Source organism: Bos indicus, chromosome 9, assembly GCF_029378745.1.
Source record: "Bos indicus isolate NIAB-ARS_2022 breed Sahiwal x Tharparkar chromosome 9, NIAB-ARS_B.indTharparkar_mat_pri_1.0, whole genome shotgun sequence".
Classification (NCBI taxonomy): domain Eukaryota; kingdom Metazoa; phylum Chordata; class Mammalia; order Artiodactyla; family Bovidae; genus Bos; species Bos indicus.
Genome location: NC_091768.1, coordinates 13,135,913 through 13,149,227, shown reverse-complemented (window position 1 = coordinate 13,149,227; position 13,315 = coordinate 13,135,913). Strand labels below are relative to the sequence as shown.

Below are 13,315 nucleotides of genomic sequence, written 5' to 3'. Positions count from 1 at the left end.
GGGGCTACTCTTAATTGAGGTGTGTGGACTTCTCAATGCAGTGGCTTCTCTTGTTGCAGAGCACAGGCTCTAGGCACGTGGACTTCAGTAGTTCCAGCTCACAGGCTCAGTAGTTGCAGCTCTTGGGCTCTAGAGCAAGGGCTCAGTGGTTGTGGTGCAAGGGCTTAGTTGCTGCATGACATATGGAAGCTTCTCAGATCAGGGACTGAACCCATGTCTCCTGCGTTGGTAGGTGGATTCTTACCACTGCACCACATGGGTAAGTCCGAAAGTTGACTGATGCTTGCCAGAGACTGGTGAAGGGGGACTAGGGAGTGATCTTTAATTCAGGTTTTCTTAGATGGGGTAATGAAAATGTTCTGGAAGCAGATAGTGAATGGTAGTTTTGTGACCTTGCAAATGAATATACTAGAAACCACTGAACTGTACATTTTAAAAGGGTAAACTATGTTGTAAAAAAAACACAAAAACATGTATATATATGTACATATATATATGTATATATAAAATGGCAGAAAACAAGAGTGACAGCCAAGGGTCAGAGTCCTGCTGTTACTATGCACCATTCCCAGCCTTACCTATGCTTGAGCACAGCCAAGGGATCCTCTGCCCTCACTCTCACTGACCTGCCATGAGAACTGATTTTTATTTTATTTTTAAACTTTACAATATTGTATTAGTTTTGCCAAATATCGAAATGAATCCGCCACAGGTATACCCGCGTTCCCCATCCTGAACCTTCCTCCCTCCTCCCTCCCCTCCCCTCCCTCTGGGTCGTCCCAGTGCACCAGCCCCAAGCATCCAGTATCGTGCATCGAACCTGGACTGGCGACTCGTTTCATACATGATATTATACATGTTTCAATGCTATTCTCCCAAATCTCCCCACCCTCTCCCTCTCCCACAGAGTCCATAAGACTGATCTATACATCGGTGTCTTTTTTGCTGTCTCGTACACAGGGTTATTGTTACCATCTTTCTAAATTCCATATATATGCGTTAGTATACTGTATTGGTATTTTTCTTTCTGGCTTACTTCACTCTGTATAATAGGTTCCAGTTTCATCCATCTCATTACAACTGATTCAAATGTATTCTTTTTAATGGCTGAGTAATACTCCATTGTGTATATGTACCACCACTTGCTTATCCATTCATCTGCTGATGGGCATCTAGGTTGCTTCCATGTCCTGGCTATTATAAACATTGCTGCGATGAACATATTAGAAATAAAAGCAAAAATAAACAAATGGGACCTAATTAAACTTAAAAGAACTGATGTTTTTAAACATAAATTATATTTTAGGAAGATCTCTTTTAAGTTGTACTGCATTGTTTTTTTTAACAGATAAACCTTTATTTTGGAATAAGTTTAGATTTATAGAAAAGTTGCAAAGATAAGTAAAAGCTCCCATATACCCCTTACCTATTTTGTTTCTCCTTATGTTATCATCCTGCATTACCATAAAACATTTATCAAAATTAAGAAGCCAACGTTAGTCTCTAGACTTTATTCAGACTTTGCCAGTTTTTTTTTTCAAATGGCCTTTTTACCTGTCTCAGGACACAACCCAAGACACCACTGTGTGATTAACTTTAAAAACTCAAATGTTGGGAGTTTACATTTACATCTCTGCTATACTTTATCATTTTGTTGAGATAATTTTGCATTTGGAGCCACATTAAATAAAAATATGGGCTTTGTCATTTATACATCTTGTATTTTGTGTTTCTGTAGTTTTACTTTAATTATTGTTAAGTACTAAGCAAACCAGGTCCAAAAACAGGGAACTTGGTATTACAGTAGAGAACTGTTGTTTGACTTTGGTCTCACCAATTGCAAATTCACCTAATAATACAATAACCTGTGCCATACTTTACCATTTTAATCACAGGGTTACCATAGAGAAAATTTTATCAAATGTTTGGTTAAAGAAAAGTGAAGTAGGTGAAAGCTTTAAACTGACTTGGTCTTTTTGGGCAGACCAAAAAAAAAAAAGAAAAAAATCTGCAGAATTTACAGTTTCTATTTTAACCAGTCACACTTTCCCTAAAAGAGTTCAGGTAGTTTTGGGTTTTTGTCAAAGTTAACAACATATGCAGTCTGGATATTGCCTTTAACACTGTCTCTCTTGATACATTGTATAAAATGTAGGTTATTGCTTGCATAAAGCCAAATCAATTTTAAAACGGACAGAATCAAAAGTAGGTAGTTTATTTTAACTGGCAGCAAAAACCAAGCCAAGAGAGTGTGCTATGATCATGCACGTGTGGTTAAACAACGGATGGCTAATATAAAAAACAACAACTAAAAACCCGAAAATATTCCACTTGGTTGAGTTTTCAGTAAAATCATGTGGTTGAGAGAATACCCTAGTTGGTGTTGCACTAACTGTAGGGCTGCCACATAAGGAGTTTGAGTTCCAGTGCTGTCTGGAGGAAGCCAAGGTGGGGATGTGGTCTTCTCAGCCTGCTGGTGAAGCCATCTGCAAAATTTTCTGAGACTTGGGTTGTAACCTTTCAGGTGTAAGGATTGCAGCTATGCCATTGCAACAAAGGAAGGACCTTATCTAGACTTGACCTGTAGCCCCTCTCTTTTAACTATTGTCATACCTTCCTGACTGACCCTTTGAACTTCTCTGTTTAGCCTCCTACAGGATTCTGTGTAGAAACTGGCAACTCAGTAAATGTCTGAGAATTGAGGTGGTTTTTATTCAGTCATTGCTATTGCTATTGCTAAGTCACTTCAGTCGTGTCCGACTCAGTGTGACCCCATAGACGGCAGCCCACCAGGCTCCCCCGTCCCTGGGATTCTCCAGGCAAGAACACTGGAGTGGGTTACCATTTCCTTCTCCAATGCATGAAAGTGAAAAGTGATAGTGAAGTCGCTCAGTCCTGTCCGACCCTCAGCGACCCCATGGACTGCAGCCTACCAGGCTCCTCCATCCATGGGATTTTCCAGGCAAGAGTACTGGAGTGGGGTGCCATTGCCTTCTCCTATTCAGTCATGGTTGGGTATAAAAAACATTTTCCCAAACTAACTCTTTGAGTCTAGGGGATGCATCTCTTGGAACTCAATTTCTCATATTTTATGTAACTGCTTGTAAGTTTTTTTCTTCAAAGCTCTGATACCTGTCTCTGCAGTTTGTTAAATTGCCCCCCTTGAGGTTTTTCTGTATAAAATTGGAAATAAGATCAGTCAAGTTTCATTGTTTGAAACACCACATGCTTGCACACACAAACATAATCTGATCTTGTATTAAATACAGTAGAGTCTAGAAATGTTTCGTTTTAAATTTATGCAGTGTGTTTTTATGTATATTTATGCATTTAAAAATTTCAATTTCCCATGTATTCAAAGGGTATAGACTGGACTTCCCTGGTGATCAAGTGGTTAGTAATCTGCCGTGCAATGCAGGGGACACGGGTTCTATCCTTGGTCCAGGAAGATTACACGTGCTGCCTGCGAGCTACAACTACTGAAGGTCCTAGGGCCTGAGCTCTGCAGCAAGAGAAGCCACTGCAATGAGAGGCTTGCACACCCAAACTAGAAAAAGCCTGCATGCAGCAATGAAGACCCAGTGTAGCCAAAAATAAATTTTTGAAAATGTATAAAAGGGTACAGACTAACTGTAAAAGAGAATTAAAAGAAAAACCAACGTAAGACTAAAAATGAATTAATCAGGAGGCAGTGGATTTTAAAAAATAGTCTAGCAAACACTTAAAAAAAGCACAACTCCATAAATGCATAGTATGAAATGGTCTGTAAAGAGTGAGTGTGGGAACTGAAGGGTAAGCCAAAACAGACTTCTACCCTATATTGTTTAACAAGGAGGAAGAAACACTTTATCCAGTGGAGGACCTTTCCTGGGAGGAAAAAAACCTACTTGAAAGTGACAGGCATTGTGAAGTTAGAATATCTGAGATTCATGCTCAATAGCAACTTGGAATTACATTTAAATCACATCACTTAATCAGGTACAGCATACGGAGAGACCAATGTCTTGTTTTTAAAAGCTTTTTAGAAAAATTTGAGGAATGTATGTGTGTGTGTGCTCAGTCATGTCCAACTTTTGTGATCCCATGCACCATAGCCCACCATCCTCCTCTGTTCGTGGAACTTTCCAGGCAAGAATACTGGAGCAGGTTGCCATTTCCTACATGGAACAAATATGCCTCTTAAAATTTATGAAATACAATTTGTATATAAATTACTGAAACAAAAGTATTAGAACACTTGCTGCATATGACAAAAAACTAATTTCATGATCTGATAATGAACTGCAGACAGCAGTTATAAAAATGTCGATTTAGCTCAGTGACAGTCAAAAATGAGGTTTCTAGATTAAAACAGTTGCATTTATTTCTTTATGGCATAAAAACATAGGACCTCAGGGCTTCCCAGGTGGCTCAGTGGTAAAGAATCCGCCTGCCAATGCGGGACACAGGTTCGATCCCTGGTCTGGGAAGATTCCACATGCAGCGGAGCAAATAAGCTGATGCGCCACAACTAGTAAGCTTATGCTCTTGAGCCCAGGAACCACAACTACCGAGCCCACGCACCACACCTGCCAAAGCCTATGCACCTGGAGCCTGTGCTCCACAACAAGAGAAACCACCGCAGTAAGAAGCCCGAGCACCCGACTAGACAGTAGCTCTCACTCCCTGCAACCAGAGAAAAGCCAGCGTAGTAATGACCCAGCACAGCCAAAACATAAGTAGGTCAAGAGGCACAGGATCTCAACCTATATATATTTGTCCACAGGCATCAAGTATATCCAAAAAAGTGTACAATTTGAAAGAAAAAAAAAAAATGTGGCCTTGCCCACAAATTACCATAGCCCACCTCTGACTGCAAGCTGGAACAGCTTTTAGACTTGAATTTCTCTAACAACGTGAGCTCACTTTTCTGCACAACTGAACTGCTCTAGTACTTCCTTCAACAGTACAAATTATTTGTCATCTAGGTTCCTGAGCCATCACACATTATAAAGTTATAGCTTTGTTTCTGCCACAAGCTACTGAGTGGATATTTATTTATGAAGGAAAGTCAGTGATTCTCACAGTTGGCTGAGCATCAGAAACACAGATGTGTTAGGAAGGAAGTTAGACATGAGCCACAAGGGGAGGCTTGGCTGAAAGGGAGGCAGGCTGATCTCTAAGCTCCAGCCCAGATGCACCCAGGAGAGCTGACATACGCTATAAACCACAGAGACTTTTCAACTGGTGCACATGCGCCCTCGGCACACAGTGGATACAAAATAACCACAGGGGCTTTTCCAAGGAACTTTAGGCAGTTAGGAGCCCAGTAAGGATTTAGGAATATTCTACATCTAATTCTAACACACTAAATTATTGGAAGACATATGTGAAGACATAACACAGCCTGCTGTTATATAACTTAAAATTATCAACTGGCCTTAAGCATATGCTCATTTGCATTCCCTTTCATTGATTGGTGGTGGGTATAAGCCCTACTTTGCACACACCATAACCAAAAGGAGGAGACTGGAAGTACAAAAAGGGGAAGCCAAGTGGGATCACGTTGAAGAATGAGGAAGACTCCTTTAGGATCAGCCTGCTCCCATGTCTTGGGAATGTCTGTTTAATAAAAGATCTGTCTGCTTGAGCTGAACTGAGCTATAACTTGTCTGTTGTTTTTTATACTCTTTAACGACAGCTCTAAATTTTTGTTTTAACAAGACAGGAACTCAGGAAGAGAGAGAAACTGACCTGCCAGATGCCAAGACATTTCCAGGGAAACTAAATTAGAATTGCGTGTGATAAAGTTGGCTGTCTACAAGCTAGTATTGAAAATTCTGATGTCTAACTAGATCAACTGTAAAGAACCTGAAGTGCAGGAGACCCTGGTTTGACTCCTGGGTCAGGAAGATCTGCAGGAGAAGGGATAGGCTACCCATTCTAGTATTCTTGGGCTTCCCTGCTCACTCAGCTGGTAAAGAATCTGCCTGCAGTGTGGCAAAGCTGGGTCCAATCCTTGGGTTGCGAAGATCCCCTGGAGAACAAAATGGCTACCCACTCCACTATTCTGGCCTGTACAATTCCATGAACTGTATAGTCCATGGGGTTGCAAAGAGTCGGATGTGACTTTCACATTTTTCAACTAGGTTTTGGGGCTTCCTAAGTGGCACTAGTAGTAAAGAAACTGCTTTCCAATGCAGAAGAAACGCAGGTTTGATCCTTGGGTCAGGAAGACCGCTGGAGGAGGGCATGGCAACCCATTCCAGTATTCTTGCCTGGAGAATCCCATGGATAGAGGAGCCTGGCAGGCTACAGTCCATAGGAGAGTCAGATACAACTGAAGCAACTTAGCACATATACACATCTGGGTCCAAGAATCACTGTTCAGTGACATCCCTCGTGGTCCAGTGTCTAAAATTCTATGCTCCCAATGCAGGGAGCCTAGGTTAGATACCTGATAGGGGAACTAGATTCTGCATGCTACAATTAAAGCCTGGCACAGCCAAATGAAAAAATATATATTTTTTTTTAAACATTTTTTTAAAAGATGAAAAAAAAAATCACTGCTCAAGGGCTTGCCAATCATACATACTTCATTTTTTTAACAGCTTTATTGATATATGTCACATACTATAAAATTCACCCTTTTAAAGCATACAATCCAGTGGTCTTTAGTATGTTCACAAAACTGTACAACAATCTAATTTCAGAACATACCACCTTAAAAACAGGTGCCCTTTTAAAGAGCAAAAATGCTACCTAGAGGACTGCCTTTCCAACTCATTGGGTCAGTCTGCACACCAGCCTCAGGCCTAGACCAAATACTGGGGGGCTGCCATGACCAAGATTACTCTAAACTAATGAAGAGTTTAAGCTTCTGGGGCTGCAGAAGCAAAGAGTGAATGAAAGCATGGTTCTTTAGGCAACGAGGAGGGCAGTGCACAGACATGACTGTCAGGAAGACAACCAGTAGTGTTTCTTAATGTTTCCAAGTGTTGTTTGTTTCTCTTGTCTGTAGAACAGGAAGATAACTGTTTTATCATGGGTTAAAGAGCAAGAATCCATGTAAAGCCCTTAACTTCATATCTGACACACAGTAAACGTTATTAGGTAGTAGCTACTCTTTTAAAAGAAGGCTGAGCACCAAAGAATGCTTTCGAATTGTGGTGCTGCAGAAGACTCTTGAGAGTCCTTTGAACAACAAGATGGAACCAGTCAATCCCAAAGGAAATCAACCCTGAATATTCACTGGAAGGACTGATGCTGAAGCTGAAGCTCCAATACTTTGACCACCTGATGCAAAGAGCCAACTCATTGGAGAAGACTCTGATCCTGGGAAAGACTGAAGACAGAGCAGAGGGGGAGGCAACAGAAGATGAGATGGTTGAATGGCATAAAGACTCAATGGACCTGAGTTTGAGCAAGCTCAGGGAGATGGTGAAGGACAGAGAGGCCTGGCATGCTGCAGCCTAAGGGGTTGTAGAGAGTTGGACATGACTTAACGACTGAACAACAATGAAAAGCATAATTCTCCCTATGGGGTTATGTGATTTCTCTTAATTTTAGCTAATAGGAAAAAGTTTTCTTCTGGTCCCCTTGATGGGGCAGAAAGAACTGGGGTTTAACATTTAAATGCAATGTGCCTTTTCCTCAGACCCTTCTATTTAAAATATCTCAATTTTTAGAAATAAGAAGGGGGTAAGTTATCAATCAGCAGGTTTTGGAGTCTGAGATACAAGTTAATTCATGGCTTTTAAAATTGTTATACAATATAAATTTTAACATCTTAATCAGTTTTTTTTAAATTTATTTGGCTGTGCCAGGTCTTAGTTGCAGCACAAGGAATAGTCAGTACGTGGGATTTTTTTTTTTTTTTTTTCAGTTGTGGCTTGCAAACTCCTAGTTGTGGCATGTAGGATCTAGTTCCCTGACCAGCAGGGATCAAACCCAGGCCCCCAGCATTGGGAGCGTGGAGTCTTAGCCAGTGGATCACCAGATGAAGTCCCAACATCTTAAATTGTTTTTAACTGTAAGGTGGTGGTAAGTACCTTCACGTTGTTGTGCAACCATTAACACCATCCTCCTGCAGAACTCTTCATCTTGCAGAACTGAAACTCTATCAAACAGTAAATTCCCATTCCTCTCTTGCCCCAACTCCTGGCAATCCCCATTCTGCTTTGTCTCTGTAAATGTAACTACTCTAAATACCCCATGTAAATGGGATAATACAGAGTTTGTCCTTTTGTGACTGGCTTATTTCAGTTAGCATAATGTCCTCAAAGTCTGTCCAAGTTGTAGCTTGTGTCAGAATTTGCTTCCTTTCAAAAGGCTGAAAAATATCTCATTGCATGTATATACACTGTTTATCCATACATCTGTTGATGTACTTAGGTTGCTTCCACCTTAGGCTATTGTGAATAACGCTATGAACATGACCCTTGAACAGATCTCAGACCCTGCTTTCAATACTGTTGAATATGTATGTGTGAGATTTCAGGGTCATACGGTAACTCTACTTTTGAGGGGAACTGTCACCCTGTTTTCCAAAGTGGCTACACCATTTTACACTTCCACCAGCAGTTCTAAGTGTTCCATTTTCTCCACAGTGTTCTCAACATTTGTTGTTCTTTGTAAAAAATACATTATGTATTTATTTTGCTGCACTGGGTCTTAGCTGTGGCATGCTGGATCTTGGATCTTTGTTGTGGCACCAGGGATCTTTAGTTGCAGCATGTGGGCTCCAGTTCCCCCACCAGGATCAAACCCATGCTCCCCTTACTGAGAGTGCAGTTTTAGCCACTGGACCACCATGGAAGTCCCAACATTTATTATTTCCTGATTGTTAACAGCCATCCTAACAGGCATGAAATGGTATCTCTTTTTTTTGGCCACACTGTGCAGCATTTAGAATCTTAGTTCCCTGACCAGGGAGAGAAACCATGCCCCTACAGTGTAAGCTTGAAGTCTGGACACTGGACAGTCTAGGGAGTCCCTCACTGTGGTTTTGATTTGCACTTTCCTAATGACTAGGGATGTTCAGCATCTTTTCACGGGGTCATTGGCCATTTGCATATCTTCTTTGGAGCTATGTCTATTCAAGCCTTTTGCCCATTTTAATTTTCTTTCAAATGCTTTTTACTTTTTTGCTGTACCATGTGGCTTATTGGATCTTAGTTCCCTGACTAGGGATCAAACCTAGGCCCTGATAATGAAAGCACTGTGTCCTTACCACTGGACTGCCAGGGAATTCCCTCAATTGTGTCTTTAATCTGGCTTTTAAGTTAGGAAATATTTTCTGGTTGAATAAAATGGCTTGAATATAAAATATAGGCTTTAGTATCATATCAGGAGCAATGATAAGCAGGGATAACAGTAAAGAAAGATAGAGGAAATGAAACTGAAGAGAATGTGAAGACAGAAGAGAGAGAAAGAGAAAGGCAAACGCTTAAGTATGCAGTTCTTAATATGTTATAAATCTTTTTATCCCATTTAATTATTCAGTTAAGTTTTAGTTTTGCCATCTCTTGCCTTTAGTACTATTTTTTCATTTATTCAAAAAACATGTTCTGACTGTCTACAACCATGCCACTGCCTGCTTGAAGAGGTTTACATGTTAATAAGAGTTAAGTTAGAGTAAGACAGGTATTAAAAATTAAGATGGATGAGGTAAGTGCAACAAGAGAAGATTGTGAAGAGGGAGCCTGGGGAAAGTTTATCGATACTGTGTACCTTCTAGTGTAAGCAGCTTTGCCAACTCAGAGGGAACCCCTAGTCTGCTGGTGGCTTTCCTGGTACTTCTGACCACTTCTCCTGAGCAGGGCATTCTTCTAGGAGTTGAAATTTCTGAAGGGAAAAAGTCATGGCTATTCCATTGGAGGCTGAAACTCAAAAATGACAAACCAGTTTAAAACAATCAGTAATATAACTAAAACACTTGTCTATAAGGTAACTTCGTAATTCAAGGCTGTGATGGTTTCATTTAGCATAGGTCCTTATGTTCATATTCTCTCCCTCCTCAACCAATTTGACAAATGCTTAGTGTTTCTTAGTCATTTCCTTTTTTGGCTGCTCAGTGTGGCTCGTAACATCTTAGTTCCCTGACCAGGGATCAAACCATGCTCCCTACGTTGGAAGCGCAGATTCTTAACCACTGGACCACCAGGGAAATCCCTCATTTCCTCATTTTAAGTTTGGTGTTCCTGTTGAAAGGAACTTCAGTATGTGCCCAGCTTTTCAAACTCCCAGGCTATGTGGTCTGCGGTGGGTGGAGAAAATCATAAGGCCAACTTCTGTTGGATGCTGGCTGTTGTCATTGTTGGGGGGTTCCCATGGAGTAACTGGACTAAGGTTACATTTTTAGCTGGTTTGTTCTGAAATATTCTGTTAAGTGAGATAATTTTGTATAATATATGTAACAACATATTTTAAATTGTGGATTTAAAGAGGTTTCATATGCTAAACTAAATGCAGAACCTAAAACATGTTTTCTATCAAACATTTTTCAGTAAGATGGTTACTACTGTAATGGAATCACATTATAAAACCCAAGCTTCTTATATGTAGTATCACTAGGCCCAAATTACAGCTGTTGAGAACCTTCCAAAGCATTTAGGAATTTATTTCCTCAAAATCAATTTTTGCTATATTCCATTCAATAAGCACCCCACTCATTGCTTTTACTCCTGCAATTAGCCAGAAAAAGAAAAGTTTACAATCAATGGTTCCCCCCTAGTGATAAACACTAGTACAAAATACCCTCTTAATAAACACCATGCAGAAGTGTACTCAATATGCCTCTGTGGTAAGAATTCTGCCTAGGAATGGCCATAATAACTAAAAGTTACCACTTACTGAAATTACTACATCAAGTATCAAAAAGAACTCATCATTGCTAAAACATCCAGCATTACACATATTGGGTTGGCCAAAAAGTTCACTCGGGTGTTCTGTAACATCTTCCGAACAAACTTTTTGGCTAACCCAATGCTTTTTACTTGCTACTGATCTGGACTGTGTTATGGAAAGACAAAATTAGATGAAACCCATGGAAACCGAGCTACATCCAAGAGGCTATACATGATTATAGTAAGAAGGTATTTGCCCCACACCCACTGAAATCACACCAGTGATTTCAGGGTGCTTAGAACTGTCTGAGATACCTGCTTTGGCTTGAGGCTGATATGGGAGCTTCTCCCTGGACTGACAGGAAAGGTCTGAGTTGGCATTTCCAAGGATAAGTAGGGTCCTCTTGTCTGCTTGGCTACATTCATCCTCTAGTCAGTGAAGAAAGGTCAAGGTGTCTGAGGAGCTAGCCAAAGACCCGGCTGGTCACCCCCGCTAACCCCAGTAACCATGTATCACAAGTACTGGAGAGTCCCAGCGCCATTCAGATTTTTCTGTCAATTCTGACTTTCAATAGGGGAACTTTAGTCGCCATGCTGCAGCCAGCACTGGAAATTAGCTGAATGATTCTGGATGATTTTGTACAGTTTCAAATTTTTAGCCTTAAGAATTTGAGGGCTTTGAAATAACGTAACTAAGCAGAAGCCTGCCAACTTTCAAAACTAGGTGAAAGATAAGACTTTTAATTTGGTACCTTTTATGGACAAAGTTCTTATTATTTATTTTTGGCCACGCCACGCAGATCTTAGTTCCCTGACCAGGGTTCCAACCTGGGTCTCCTACAGTAGAAGTGCAGAGTTCTAACCACTGGACCATCAGGGAATTCCCAGTAAATTTGTCCTTATGAGTAGACAAATCCGCAAGCTGAGATTTTTTTTTCTTCCAGATTCAGTTTTAGTTCCACTGTATCTCTCTTTGATGAACACTGCCCAAACTTATATTAATAGGTATACTGTATTAGAACACCTGAAAGAAAGAGTATAAATGGACTTTATAACTATTTTTTCAGATATACAAAAAAGCAGAATTATAACCTATTTACAAATTAATGATAAAGCCACAAAACCTAATAAAGTTATTTTAACAGGTGCTAAATATAAATACTTCTCATCTCCTGTCTACACTCTTGTTCAGATTAACTCTTCTATGAATAGAAAGCTATAACTGACTCTCTTCAAGTCTGTCTGTATCATGTAACTGTTGATCAGTTTTGGGAACTCTATTCATAGCTGCCTGTCTTTGCTGAGTGGTCTTCACAAATCTGAGCAGGTTGACGATGGCAGCAGCTGTCACTCCAGGTATACGACTGGCAGCCCCAATCTAGGAATTAAATCCACGAGAAACATAAATGAGCTATGTTAGTTATAAGCAAATTTATTTTCCTCCTGATAACGATCTGTATGTTACAGTTTATAAAATATTTTCAAAACTTTATCTTAATGTATTGTCAAAATAACTTTAGAAAGTAGATAAAAGAAATGTGGTTATAATTAATATCTTCACTTTAAAAACAGGGGAAACTGAGACTAAGATATTAAAATGACTTGTCTAAGATCATGTAATTAACAGATGTTAGAGTATCTAACCTTTTCTTTTCGTTAAACTAAACTAACATCACTAGCAGTGTGTTGATCAGCACCCTATGACTCATCTCAGTAATATTTCTATGGTATATTTTTGCAGTGAAATGGATGACTTATTCACTCCAAGTGGTATAGAGACCTCATATCAGTTCAGGTCTGTTTTGCCACCAAATGACTCTGTAGCAAACGTTTGTCAGAGCTTATGGTATTTCAGAATTTTGGTTAAGAGGTGAACTGTGATGACCAATACAATGCAACTGAACTTTTCTGTGATAATGGAAAATTTCTGTAACACTGGCAGTGTAAAAATATGATAACTGTCCAGTATGACAGCCAATAGCCTTTTGTAGCTACTGAGCATCTGAAATGTGGCTATTATGACTGAGGAGTTGAATTTTTAACTTTATTTCATTTTAATTACTGTAAATGGTTGCACTTGGTTAACGGCTATCATATTGGGCAGTGTAGCCTATGACTATCCACAAAAACATAACCCAAAATGAGTAAGATACAGCTATAAAACTTAAGGCCTCTCTGCTGCTTTCCATGATGAATATGACTAAGAATACCATGTTAGTTGATGAAATCACTCCTCTTTAAAAAAAATCTTTTCAAAAATTTTTGCAGGCCATGGTTTTGTTACTGCTACTGCTACTGCTAAGTCGCTTCAGTCGTGTCCGACTCTGTGCGACCCCATAGATGGCAGCCCACCAGGCTCCCCTGTCCCTGGGATTCTCCAGGCAAGAATACTGGAGTGGGTTGCCATTTCCTTCTCCGATGCATGAAGGTGAAAAGTGAAAGTGAAGTAGCTCAGTTCTGTCCAACTCTGAGCGACTCCATGGACTGCA

At 40.1% G+C, this 13,315-nt stretch overlaps 1 protein-coding gene and 1 non-coding gene across 3 annotated transcripts in view; both read right to left on the bottom strand.

The window, feature by feature from the left end:
* Positions 1 to 1,496: 1,496 nt before the first annotated feature.
* MTO1 (mitochondrial tRNA translation optimization 1) overlaps positions 1,497 to 13,315 on the bottom strand; it is a 31,037-nt gene continuing 19,218 nt past the window's right edge. For both annotated transcript variants that reach the window (XM_019967031.2, XM_019967033.2), the window contains exon 12: positions 1,497 to 12,204. In XM_019967031.2, the coding sequence (XP_019822590.2) occupies positions 12,043 to 12,204 (162 nt within the window). In that variant the 3' untranslated portion in view covers positions 1,497 to 12,042. The remainder of the gene's footprint in view (positions 12,205 to 13,315) is intronic.
* On the bottom strand, positions 11,634 to 11,706 carry TRNAR-UCU (transfer RNA arginine (anticodon UCU)). The gene has a single exon. It is a non-coding gene; the product is annotated as a tRNA-Arg (tRNA).